The 14,007-nt window shown below is 39.1% G+C and overlaps 1 protein-coding gene across 1 annotated transcript in view; it reads left to right on the top strand.

The window, feature by feature from the left end:
• Positions 1 to 5,854, top strand: part of LOC107733188 (alpha-(1,6)-fucosyltransferase-like) — a 30,928-nt gene extending 25,074 nt beyond the window's left edge. The window contains exons 6-10 of the mRNA XM_016544735.1: positions 831 to 943; positions 1,545 to 1,657; positions 1,690 to 1,869; positions 2,918 to 3,068; positions 4,445 to 5,854. Coding sequence (XP_016400221.1) covers positions 831 to 943; positions 1,545 to 1,657; positions 1,690 to 1,869; positions 2,918 to 3,068; positions 4,445 to 4,777 — 890 coding nt within the window. The 3' untranslated portion in view covers positions 4,778 to 5,854. The remainder of the gene's footprint in view (positions 1 to 830; positions 944 to 1,544; positions 1,658 to 1,689; positions 1,870 to 2,917; positions 3,069 to 4,444) is intronic.
• The last annotated feature ends 8,153 nt before the right edge of the window (positions 5,855 to 14,007 follow it).

The following is a 14,007-nucleotide window of genomic DNA, read 5'->3' as shown; positions in this document are numbered from 1 at the left end:
CCCCACCTTCAATTTATTCATCAGGATGCAAGGACAAGATGTAATTTAGATTCTCTTGCTGCTCTAATGAGGATGAGAGAGAGAGAGAGTTATTTTGTTTATCAGTGCAATGAGGGGTGCTGGGCTGGAAAAACCTCATCCCCATGCAAAGAGCCTAGCAGCAAGGTTATATAAGAACGGCTGGGGAGTTTCTCCAACACTTCTTTGTGTGAAAAATACTTTTTAACATTTAATGCTGCATAAGGCATCATTTAAACCTGGCACGCACAGGTTCTTTGAAGACATTTTTCCCTGATAAAGGTTTTTTTCCATTACTTCATGCTAGTGGTTGAACAATATGGATTTTGTATAACACATCCAGTGTTATGGTACAGACATTTGAAGGAAACTCAATCACCTCCCCTCCCTTGAGGTTTGCTGCCGCCACACTAATGCGAGAACATACTTGAAGAATATGGCGTATAAGCACTGGCAAAATGTACACCTTGAATACACTGCAAGTCACTTTGGATACAAGTGCCTGCCAAAGGCGTTAATGTAATGTAAAGTATGTACAGATTGCCGCCTGCTTTTATTGTATTCACCAAGCATTTGTATCTGTTTTCATACCTACATGTAGTATGTTTCTGGCCTAAGGGTCTTTTTTATCTCTCATGTTTTCAGCCCCTGCTCTCTATTCCGTGTGAGCAGCTCCTCCGTCAAGCTTTATTGACTTGATAATTGTAAATTAGTCCCCTATTGGAAAAGCATGTTTGGCCAATTTTCAGTCCATACTGCAATATTTAATTTTTCCAGTGCATTCCGCTCATTGTCTTGTGCATTGTCTGTAGGTGAAGCAAACGATCGGGATGTTCAAGTCATTGAGTTGCCCATCGTGGACAGCCTGCACCCTCGTCCCCCGTACTTGCCCCTGGCTATCCCTGAAGACCTTGCAGACCTATATATATATATATATATATAATTTTTTTAAATTAATAATTTATATTTTACATTGTTTTATATTATTTATTTATGAATTAATTATTAATTTATTTATTTATAGGGGATAAAAATGTTCAGAAGTACAATAGAATGTACAATAGAATTTTATGGAAATTAGCCAACGTCTGTTTAAAGCTATGATGAAAACCTCAAGCTTAGGAAACACAGGCACTGATCGGTTTTGACTGTATTTATGTGTGAGAGCAGGAGGGAGGGGGAGAAAAGGAGGAGAGAGACCCTTTCACACAAACCACCACAAGCTCCAACAATCAATCTCCACTTACACCCACTTTGCTCTCTGCTGGGAGCGCAACCACTCACAGCCATCTTTCTGTCTCTATCTCTCTCACACACACCATTCTTACTTTCTGTTGTCTCTTTATTCAGCCGCCCATCCTTACACTCACACATAGACACATAATGGTTGGCATTTTCAGAAACTCTGCACCCCAAAGCACAAAACCTTTAAACATCTGTTTAAAAAAATGGAAAGAAATTTTATTCTGCTGGTCTGTATTTTTTTCCTGTTCTTTGTCGACCTTGAATCCCTTTCTCACACGGACGCACACAACCAGGCTGACCCAGGTATTGCGTACCTGATCCGCCCTCAGGCTTGGCTGTTGAAGGAAATGCAAGAGGCCACCAGCAAGCTGGGCTTCAAGCACCCCATTATAGGGTGAGACATTACACATCACAGCATCACACCAGGCCATTAAAACCACTCAGATGCTACAAAGTTCACTGTAAGGCGGCATTCCACCCCATAGAAGAGTACATGGTGCATGTTGAGGACCACTACAAGAGTCTGGCCCAGCGCATGCATGTGGACAAGAAACGGGTTTACCTCGCCACGGATGACCCCTCTCTACTGCAGGAGGCCAAGTCTAAGTGAGTACAGTTTATATAGTCTATGAAAACAAGTCTTAATATCTCATGCTGTGTTGCTTGGCAATTGAATTTATCTTCTGTTAAGGACCTTTTGGTAATTAAATGGAAAATATTAGACAGAAATAATAAGAAGTTATCTTAGAATCGTTAATACCCTAAGTTGGCATCATAACCAACATGGAACATCTTGTGACTGAAATTAAACCGTTTATAAGGCGACAACTTTCCAGTTCACACCAAGGATGATAACTATAACGATAAAGTTTTAATATTTGTTTTATTTCTGAGAATAGTCCACACCACAGCTATAACAATGATGACTCAGAGGAACAATATCATTGGAATCACTTTCAGAACATTTTTTCCAGCTAACAAACAATAAAAACATTGACAGCCAATCAGAATACACCCAACTTTAAAGAGCTCGAGCATTCAAAATGGCAGATGACATAATTGCAGTGTGCGTTTATAATAAACAGAACATTAGCGTGTGTTTGATGTGAATGCTAATATAGTTGTCCTTACAGTTACCTTTATAATTATTGTTCTTGGTGTGAACATTCCCTAAGGCTCACAGTCAATTTAAGGCTTTTCTCTATGTACACATATCCTTACAAGTACAATTTTGGCTGTATTATTTGTATCACTTTCAAAAACTGCTCTTGAGAAATTTTATATTTATTGTCCCCCCCCAACTGTTAGATGAAATTTACGCCCATGGTGACATTGTTCATCTTTAATTAAATGAACCCATTTTTAATTAATTTGTTCATTTCCAAGTCTATTAGTCTACAATTTAAGCATGTAGTGCATTCTGGGATCCCTTTATCGGCAAAGGATGCTGCATTAGAATTTTGATAAAATGAGGTGTTTCATAAGACTTGCTGTCCTCTGTTTGGAAAAGCCTTGACGTCATGAACATGCCTGAAATGATGTCTAAAAATGCTGTATACTGTAGGTAGGCAGCAGACTAGGGTTTGGAACACGGCAAGAGGAGTGCCTTCAGGGAGCGCCTTTTAACCCACTTTTTTTGTGTGTTTGTGTACAGGTACCCTGATTATGAATTTATAAGTGATAATTCTATTTCATGGTCGGCTGGGCTACACAACCGCTACACTGAAAACTCTCTGAGAGGAGTCATCCTGGATATCCACTTCCTCTCCAGGACCAACTTCTTAGTGTGCACCTTCTCTTCACAGGTACAGGTTGACCCACTTTTGTAGAAGTTTTTGTTCTGTTCGTCTCCCACACTGACTTTTTGTCCCTTTTTTTTTTTTTGCATGAAGTGCCCAAACCTCCCACAGCATTTCTATGGGATTAAGACTTAACCGTTCCATAACTCTCAATTTCTTCTTGTTACTCTTTTTAAAACATTCTTTTAGGGATTTGCTTTAGGGTTTTTGGTCATTTCTTTCTTCTACAGTCCACTTTATGTTAAACTTCAGGTTTTTTATTAGATACACTCATATTCTTTACAAGTACTCTCTGGTACAGTGCAGACTTTGTGATTTGTGATTTTAGACATGATGTCTGGCAATCAGTAGTCTTGCAGATCCAAACTTTTTACTATCGGCAGAAAGTCTGGCCCATTTATTCTGGCCAGGAATCGCCCACTTCACACTGTGCAATTTTTGGCTGTCGATTTTGGCCGCCAAAATGAATTATATTAAATACTATTTGTATATTACAGAGCACCAATATTTGATTGTTTAGTGTGACATATTCATTGCCAGAAGACTAACTGCCTTTATGATCAATCTTCTAAATCGCAGTCGAGCAGTGGGATTGCTCCTACAATTTTTCAACAGGACGATTGGGACCAAAGTCTTTGCTACAATATATAGTACACTTTGACATAAAAGACGTGGATGTCACAGTGTACCAAGACTTTTAACCAAGATCTCACTCAAGTTATATTGTGGAGCAGGGGTAGCCAACTCTGCTCCTGGAGGGACTACGTTTCTGCAGACTTCAGTTCAAACCCTGCTCTACCCTGCCTTTTATTTTCAAGTAACCCTGAACACTTTGATTACCAAGTTCTGGAGTTTTATTAGGGTTGGAGCTGAACTCTGCAGGAAGGTAGCGCTCCAGGAACAAGGTTCACTTCCCCTGTTGAAGACTTTACCATTCAACAATTGTAAAGAATCATAAAAACCGTACAGCATGTCCAGCTTTAGAAAGGCAACTTTTTGTCCAGTGACTCCTCTGAATCCATCATTATAGCAGCCTGAAACATTGAAAACAAGACTGTTTCTCAATAGAGTGATTAAAAACTCCCAGAAAGGCCAGCCAGTCAGATCCAAGCTTCCCATTTTGAAATCTGAAGTCTTGACATTTTATATGCCATATGCTTTAGACTGTTCATGAGCAGTCTGTGGGTACTTTGTTCTGATAGTCCTTAATCTTCACTTCAGCTTTTCATGAGTAGCGCTTAACCATTGTAAAGTCCATTCATCTTTGTCAGGTGCACCTGAGTATTCACCTGCATATTCTCTCAACTCCACTCTGCTCAGAAGATTCTGCTTGAAAGCAGCTTGTGACCGTGCGTCTTTGTTTTCATTTCCATTGTGCGCAGGTGTGTCGAGTGGCCTACGAGATCATGCAGACTCTCCACCCAGACGCGTCCTCCTTCTTCTACTCCCTCGATGACATCTACTACTTCGGTGGGCAGAACGCCCACAACCAGATCGCTATCTACCCTCACCAACCACGCAACAGCGACGACATCCCACTTGAGCCTGGAGATTTGATTGGAGTTGCGGGCAACCATTGGGATGGAAACTCCAAGGGAATCAACCGCAAAACAGGCCGTACCGGCCTCTACCCCTCTTATAAAGTCAAAGAGAAGATTGAGACAGTGAAGTATCCCACATACCCAGAAGCGGACAAACTTCTTAAGAAGCCGTAGATTGAAACAAAGACAGTGCAAATACTCTTGTTAATTAAATGAGGAAACCCTGGACCACCCGGATGGGAATGCACTTTGTGTGTGTTGTGAGTGTGTATGAATGTGTTCGGTTACGTGTGTCTGTGTGTGGGTGTTGACTAGGGGTTCTTCACAGGGTTTTGGGACACATTCCTAACTCTGGTGCTTGGACTTTGAGTCTCCCTGAAATGGCAATCAGGGTTGTGGAAGACAAAAAACAAAGAGGATGAACTCAAGGCAACAGAAACTGAAGGCACTGTACTGTAGGTACTTTCTAATTAATCTCCGGGTAATGAAGGGAACTGAATATGTTAATTTAAGAACACAGCTGGAAGAAGTGACTTTGCGACTCCAAACAGATCATAACAAAGGAATCATAAACCCGGTTTACTCTCGTCCTCCTATGCTCTTATACCTCCTTGTGCACAATGATGACATCCTTTACTCTTAGCCTCACTCAACTCGTTTCTCTCATGCCATCGCTACGCCAACTGACACTCCTCTTCACACCCATGAGCTATTAATTTCCACTGCCATACTGTGCTTTTAAATGTGACTTATGCTGTTTTTATTTTCATAGTAAGGCTTATCATGTGTGTGTGTGTGTGTGTGTGTGTGTGTGTGTGTTTGTGTGTTTGTGTGTGTGTGTGAAGTGTGCGGATTGGAAAATGGTGCCTATCAGGGCGATTGACTCACTTTTTCGGAAAGAGTTTTGACTCTGGAGCCTTACGGACCAGCCTTTCCACGCAGATTTACACTCTTCCCCTCCTTTCCACTTAGTGTCTTATCCACAGCCATGTGTCCATTATGTTTTTTTAAGAGATCATTTCATGTTATTGCATTTTAAAATATAAAACAGATAAGAAAATGTCACTTAATATGAAGATAATGATACTAATATTATTATTGATGATGATGATAAGAGAAAGAATAATTATGGTAACAATGACACTTGCTGTCATTATACATTTTAGTTAATCATGAAGGAGTTGTTTATTATTTTATGTTTGTGGGCATTGTCTCTTTGGTAAGCAGATCAAATAAACTTGATCAGCCAAACTGGGTTTCTGTCTGTTGTGTGTGTGGGTGGGTTGGGTGTGTGTTGAGAAATTGTGTGTGTGTGTAGGGGGGGTCCCCTAATGTTTGGGGGGTCAATCTGGGGGGTCCCCTAATGTTTAACTGAAACTATAATATACATTTTAATTACTTATTATTTCAATTATTGCACGGACACAACGTGACATTATTACCCATAGGAAAAATGTATTGCTTATGGTTGCTCTTCCTAAGCTCAGGAGACTTAGATGAGATTCTCATATATCTCTCATTTTAGTCTCAACATCATTTCAGATGTTTCTCCTAAAATTCCTTTGGAGAAATAGAAGTAAACACAAATGAGATTTGAGAAATATTTGAGGGGAAAAAAAGAGTCAAAACTGAGAATGTGGTGGAAGAAACATAGAATATCTCTTTATTGTCTTGCTGCAATCTCTGTCAAGACTATTATAGGAATATTTTATTTCTCAGAATTTGCTCTTTCTAAACTCAGGAGACTTAGTTGTGATTCTCATGAATTTCTCATTTTAGTATCAACAGTGTCTCGGATGTTTCTCCTAAAATTCCTTAGGAGAAATAAAAGTAGACACAACTGTGACATGAGAAATATCTGAGAGAAAGGAGTCCAAAATGAGAATGGACTGTGAGAAACATAGGAGATCTCTTTATTGTCTTGCTGTAATCTCTTTCAAGAACCCATTATAATAATGTTTTACAGGTTGCTCTTTCTTTTTTCTTGATTACATTGGGTTTTTTCACCTTTAATGGTCAGGACAGTAGGAGTAGAGACAGGAAACTATTGGACAGGTGAGAAGGGAACAGGAGCAGGAAAGTACCTTTAGCTGGGACTCAAACTCATGCTGTCTGAGGTGCAGTTGTGCCTTCGCATGGATGTGCTGTCCACAAGGCTATGGCTCTGACTAGGGTTAGGTATCGAATCGATTGGGTTTTACACGATACCGGTGCCAAATCCATACTTTTAAAACGGTACCGGTGCCTGAACCGATACTTTAAAAAAATAGGCACAAAAAAAACGATGGATAACATTAATGAACATTAAAAATATTAAAAATAAATATACATAACATGCTCCTCGGATGCTCTCATTTCCCGAATTGTGCTTCCCTTACTCTAAGGCTAATAAATGTATTTCACGATCTGTGTCATTATTTAATAAAAAAAACAGTATTTAATACAAAGCCACACACAATGTTTCTACTGTACAGTATATCTGTCAATCACTCTGATATTTAGTTAAAATTAGTGAATTGGCAGAGTGCTGTCTGTCACTGTCTTTAATCAGTTCTGTGACTGTATGGTATGCCACATGCACTGTAATATTTTTATATTAAATATAAAATTTTTAAATGAAAATAGCAACATGATCGTTTTATAAAGTATGCATTCATATGTGTTAAGGGCTAGATTTTCGCTGGAGGAAACAGCTGTGGTGTCATGAGTGGTGAACGCAGCGAAAACTTACAGTAGATGGGAAACCGATTGCTCCCTCGTGACCTTTTGTAAACTGTATTTATGACAAAGAACTGCACAGATACAGATATTATAACACTCTATCGATAAACACACTCCTTGTGTCCTTTGTTTCTGTTTGAGTCCGCTCGCCACGGTCTGCGCGCTGAAAGACGGGGAGGAGACGAAGTCTGCCGCCGTTTTCATATGAAATTTAAAGGGAACTGACTCTGAGGAGATCACGAATTTGTGTACAGTTTATGGAGCTAATCGCTATAGCCCCGCTAAAAATGGCCTAGCGACGCCCATGCTTCTAACGTCCATTTCAGAGAACCAGGTCGCTCAGGCATTTAAGTGGCACCGAAATCTGCGTTCTGATTCGGTTCTAGTAGGCTACATACCGGTTACATAGGTACGGTGCCAATGGTACCCAACCCTAGCTCTGACAGAGGTTACTCTATGCTCAGGATACTAAGGGGTGATTCTCTTATATGTCTCAATGAGATAATCAGCTTTGTCTTAAGATGTCTTCAATTTTATTTTAGGAGAAAATTTAAACATTTACCAATATTGTAAATAAATACTAAAACTATGTAATTTAAATAGAGAATGGACTGTGATAAACATGGGAGATCTCTTTATTGTCTTGCTGTAATCTCGTTTTTTTAAATAGTAATAAACATTTCAGAATATCAAGGTTTACTAGTTTATATTTATCTTCAATGCCCAGGCAGCATTGTATATATGCACATTTCCCAAGACTTATATAAGTGCAAGATGTTTAGTAAGATCAATACTTTCTTTTTAACAAATGTAATAGTGTAGGTCCGGTTCAACTGGGGCTGCTAGAGTGCTCAAACAAATAGCACCCTCAGTTAAAGCTGTAATAATAGCATTTCATTGCAAATTTGGCAAACTCTCCGGTGTGTTATGGTTTGCGCTCTGGAGATCGGTTTCTATTCAATGTGTTTGTGCAGCGTTAAGCAATGTAGCCAATCACAGACATATCTGTTGATTTCTTGAACACAACAGACAGTCAGAGGCGTTTAAGTTAGAACCCACAGTTTTTGTTTAGGTGTTGTGTTCAGCACAAATCATCTCATTACAACGAAGTGTAGACGCGATGTAAATAAGAGATTCATTGTGCAGCATTGAGAACTTCATTGTTTATAATGTAACTTTGTGAGGTCGCGATTAACTAAGATAAGGGAGTGCTCTTTGCGCCATAGCAATGTGCGGCTTATACATATATATATATAGCGAGAGAGAGAGAGAGACAGCACCCTCACTAATTTAAGACGCATCCTCAGTGATTTGATTGTGGAGCCGGGCCTACTAGTGTGCCAGTTTTTTTGGGGTTTTTTTAGCATTAAAAAGTTTTGTCTTGTACAGCCCATTTTTGCATGCATGTAAATATAGGTAATGATATCCTCTGTTAAATCATTGTGCAATAAAGCACTGTCTACACAAAACAACTTCAAATATATGACAATGCATGTATTGTGTTTGATTGAAATGGTGTTGATAAATGACATAGAAGCTAACCAGAGGGAAGAAAAAATAAAATAAAAAGAGATCTCTTTAACATCCCAAATGTTTCTGCTAGACATACATGTGGTTACTTTAACATCAAATGGAGACTTCCCAGAGGAAAGAAAAATCAAAAGTGAGATCTCTTTAACATCTCAAATATTTCTTATTGACAGAAAGGAGGTTAAGAGGGAGATTTTTGCTTGAGTCTCCTGCTTCTCACACTTGTCTCCTGAGACAAAAACTCCAACACTCTCGCATTTGTCTCCTTTAAAGTTTTAGAAGGGACCTCAGCAACATCACACACTGTGCTCAGATTTTTTTCCTTAGCTAGAGACACTGAATCTCTCACATTTGTATCCTCAAAAGTTTTGAAGAGATCTCAATAACATCACACTTTGTGCTCAGGTTTCTCTTAAGCTAAAGACTCTGGGGGTCACATTTGTCTCCTTTAAAGCTTTATAAAATATCTCAACAACTTTACAAAGTGTACACCAAGTCAAGTACTTGAAAGGCTCTAAATAAAGGGAAAAACATATACATTCAGAGTTTAAGAGAAATCATGCAGAAATATGGATAATGTTACTTTGTATAAGATAATGTTTATAGGAAACTGATTTACAGAAAAAAGTAACCCTGGAGTAACCCCAAAAATCTGAGCACAGTGTGTGATGTTGTTGAGATCTTTTCTAAAGCTTTGAATAAGACAAATGTGAGAAATCCAGTGTCTCTAGCTAAAGAGAAAAATCTGAGCACAGTGTGTGATGATGATGAGTTCTCTTCTAAAACTTTAAAGCAGACAAATGTGAGACCACCAGAGTCTCTAGCTAAGGATAAATATCTGAGCACAGTGTGTGATGTTGTTGAGATCTCTTTTAAAGCTTTAAAGGAGACCATTGTGAGATTGTTATATTTTTTTGTCTCAGGAGACAAGTTTGAGAAGCAGGAGACTCAAGCAAAAACCTCCATTCGATCTTAAAGTAAACTCATTTCTGTCTAGGAGAAATCTTTGAGATGTTAAAGAGATCTCACTTTTGATTTTTATTTCCTATTGGTAGTTGTTTAAGTAATTCCTCTGAAATCTGTAAATTCGAGTGATACTGGAGTAGATGCTGATTTTCACCTCACAAAAATGCCACCAAAAAGCTAACAAAATTCAAGATATAGGTGTATTTTAAAAAAATATATATTTAGCCTATATTCACACAATAGCACAGAATACATTGCCAGCTCTAAATTCTGCTGTGTTCACACACAGTTCGCTTATAATGTAAACTAGAGTCACGCCCGTATTTTACAACCGAACTGACTTCCTGAAATTTTCAGAACTCACAATCACGTTGTTGATAAAAAGTGACTTGTGAGCGGAACCACATTGAAGCGGAAGTTGTCTATACGTGTCGTCCAATGCCAGAGTCGCTAATATTTACATAAAATGTGTCAAATGGAAAATATTTAGTTTCTATCAAGTACACTGTTTCTTTTTATTGTTCTTTATTTGTCAGTATAACAAAATTTCTACTCATGTTATAGCCAGAATAAAATGGTAATATTGTCAAATTAGGTTTAGTACATTCTCACTGATTATGTGTTTGTTTATTTAGCTATATATTCTATTCTCAGAACTTTGGATTCCATTGAATCCCGTTTGAAACCCCCCTGGCCTTGAAGTGCATTGTATGATATATTAGTGTAGGGTAGGGTTAAGTCATAGATAATGTTAGCATATAAATACAGTAAAAGTCAATGGAAAATCTCCACCATGTTAACAAAACAAAACGTGTGTTAACATGTGCCTTCTTATGCAATTTTAGTACCATGGAGAGGTGAGATTTTCAGTCCTGTCAACAATTAATTACAAATCAGATGTATGTGTGTGTGAGTGTGTGCGTCACAGCCCAAATATCAGCTCTGAAACTGAGTTCAGTTCCCAGCGGTGGCCTAAACAGACGGTACATTTCTCTGAAGTGTTCCTGAACACACAGGTCACACGCTGCTCTCATTAATTAAACCACAGCACAATCTGAACAGGTATTTGAACGAAATTGCTATTCACAATTATTTATTAAATTGACCAATGAACTGCATATGCTTAGGAAAATATAACAAATAAAAAAATAATCTCCCTCTCCCAGCAGGATGTTATGTTGTTCTTGGAGGCTCTCAGAAGAATCCTGCTATCAGAAGACTGGATCTGTTGTCTGGTGCCTCTTGGGTTCCTCAGTGTTATGGCCTGATTCCAGCGCAGATAAAATTGGGACTTACTGTAAACACTGATGACATGTCTTAGATATGAATAGTTTACCAAAAACGACAAGTCTGTCAGTGTTTTCCTGCCGTTATGTTTGTGTATGTATGTATTTTTCTTCTGTGGAAGTCAAAAGAAGATATTTAGCTAAATGTTTCCATAAAATGAATGAGGGCTGTCAAACTTCAAAAATGTCCTAAAAGTGGCTCATATTACTATAGAAACCATGTGATAACGTTGAGGAACAGACAGAGATTGAATTCCATAAAGGCCCATTCACACCAAAAACAATAATTATAAAGATAACTATAACATTAACTAGGCCTATATTTGCATCCACCAATGCATGATAACGTTCTGTTTATAATAAGCGTGAGCTGCAGCTGTAGTTATGTTATCTGCTGCTTTAAATGCCCAAGCTCTTAAAGCAGGATGGATTCTGATTGGCTAACAATGTTTTTGTCATTCATCAGCAGGAGAAAAATCGCTCTGAAAGTCATTCCAGTGATATCGTTGCTCTGTGGCATTATTGTTATAGTTGTGGTATGTAGCAACAGATCTTTTCTTCCATATTGTAACGTACATCAGAGTGAAACGGATTATTAAAAAAAAAGAAAAGTTTAGGGTGGGAACTTGGTTCTGAGGCAGATCTGAATGTGAGCTTGCGGTTGATTGGAAGAAAGGGACTGTTTTATGCAAAAGAAATGATTGGTGAAGTCTGGTATATACATTGCCAAAGAGAAGTTGTTTCATCAGAAGATCCAATTATGATATTTTGATTAAAAATGAAAAGAATGCATGGATGAATCGCTCACAGTAAAATCAATAACAAACATTTACAAAACAGATTTCCATTTAATGCTAACTATAAGAGTTAACTATGCCAATTATCTACTTTTGTGTGTTACAGAAGAAAGAACAGCAGGTTTGGAATGACATAAGGGCGAATAAATGGGCAATGTTTCATTTTTGGGTGAACTATCCCTTTAACTGAACTGGATATTTACAAAACAGCAGCTGTAATTCTTAAGGAGGCAGGAGATGAAGTGCTCCAATGAAGGGCAATAATTTGTAGAAGCAGGAGTTGAAGAATTGCCTCTAGAATAGGTTTTCTAGAATGATTAGCGTCCTGTCTGCCTGCAGACTCAATTAACAGCAAAAGACCCCCACATCACCCTCTATCTCTATCTCGTTGGCATTAGTTTGCATGTTGGCTGCAACAGCGTGTCTCTGGTCCTCTAGCGTCGGGGCTCTTAGCGCTGTTAGCAGCTGGGATGATCTGATAGCTCGGGTGATTAAGAGGTTGCGTCTCTGCCGCGACACGCCGAGAAATTGCAGCACGGCTCTTATCTCTTCCCATGTTAAACGTCTTTACTTTTACAGCCGCTTCTTGTCTCTCCCTCTCCATCTGTCTTTTTCTGCTCTAGATGCAAGACTATAGAATAGAGATTTAAAAGGGAGTGGGTACAGTATAATTCCCATCACGACTCAGTTACTGAATGTCAATGTGTGCTTAAGGTAAGCCTTTATAGGCCTGAAGGCTTAAGACAAAAAAATGGGCTTGACTTTTATCATAGTAATTTGTCAGTTTTTTTTTTTTTTCATGTTGACATTTTCTGTTGGAAGCTTTGGCTTCCACAATGTCAACCCGGGGCCATTTACTTTTATTTAGTTAGTTTTATTCATTTATTTTTTGTACCAACAACAAATATTTTTCAACTCGTTTTGTGCTGAAAAATAGTAGCAAACTCCTCATCCATATTGTCTGTTGCCTTGTGATTTTGCTAAATGTGTAAGTTTGTCTGGTAACTGAATTTCGGGATCATAACCACAATCAAGACGCAAGAAATGTAAATTTTAAACATTTGTTGGGCGACGACCTTCTGTCTTGTAGTGTGGTCTTCACCTAATCAGATTAAAGAAATATCCGGGGTTAAATACAAGGTAAGCTCTGTCATCTCATCTGTAACATGCTGTCAGTTACCTCAGAAATTAATTTTGATTCATCGCTTATTATTGCACTCTTGCAAGCTTTCATGATGGATTTTGTTAAATATATATTGTAAAAAAAAAGTGGCAATTATTACCTTAAAGAGCCTGATTTAACCCATATAAATTAGTTTAGTTGATATACTGTACATTAATATATTTAGGTTGATTCAGTGATATTAAATAGTATTTTTGACTTGATTAAAACAGTTAATTTAACGGCCGAACTACAGCACGCTCACAAAATGGCGGCGACAGCGGAGTCTGATCTCAAAATGGCGGACACAACAGCGCCCCGCTATGTCACAGCTGCCAATCCTGAGTCAAGTCAAGTCACAGTTGATCATCATGAGTCAAGTCAAGTCACAGCTGCCAATCCTGAATCAAGTCAAGTCACAGCTGATCATCCAGAGTCTTGTCGCTTCCTATCTGTTGCACCCAGATCTTCGAGGTCAGTTTTTCAGTCTCCCAGACTGGCATCCAGCATGGAGGATCCACCGCTGGTGTCAGCACGTGCAGCTGGTATCCCTAAACCAGCGCTCTCAGACCTTTCTGTTCCTGAACTGATTCCCCTGTCTGTAGCGCTTCCCACATTGGGGATCGCCTTATGGTGTATTTGGGCTGCATACACCACCACTGAAGCTCTAAAAACGGCGGCGCCCACTATGATGTCTCCAGAGGTGGCGGCTGACGCTGCAGATCCTCCCGAGGTAGTGGCGCTCGCTGCTGTGTTCCCCGAGGCGATGGCGCGCTCTGCAGCTTCTCCAGAGGTGGCGGCGTATGCTGCAGAACCTCCCGAGGCGGAGGTGCTCGCTTCAGCTCCTTGTGCGGTGGTGGCGCCCAGCAACGCACTTTCAGCCTGTCATGTCGCAGTCGAAGGAACCATTGCTGAACTTTGTACCTGTCCTGTTAAGGAGAA

Source organism: Sinocyclocheilus rhinocerous, unplaced genomic scaffold (genome assembly GCF_001515625.1).
Source record: "Sinocyclocheilus rhinocerous isolate Xijiao unplaced genomic scaffold, SAMN03320098_v1.1 scaffold8, whole genome shotgun sequence".
NCBI classification, from domain to species: Eukaryota; Metazoa; Chordata; class Actinopteri; order Cypriniformes; family Cyprinidae; genus Sinocyclocheilus; species Sinocyclocheilus rhinocerous.
Note: the sequence above shows the minus strand (reverse complement) of the source record. Positions and strands in the feature narration are given on the sequence as shown.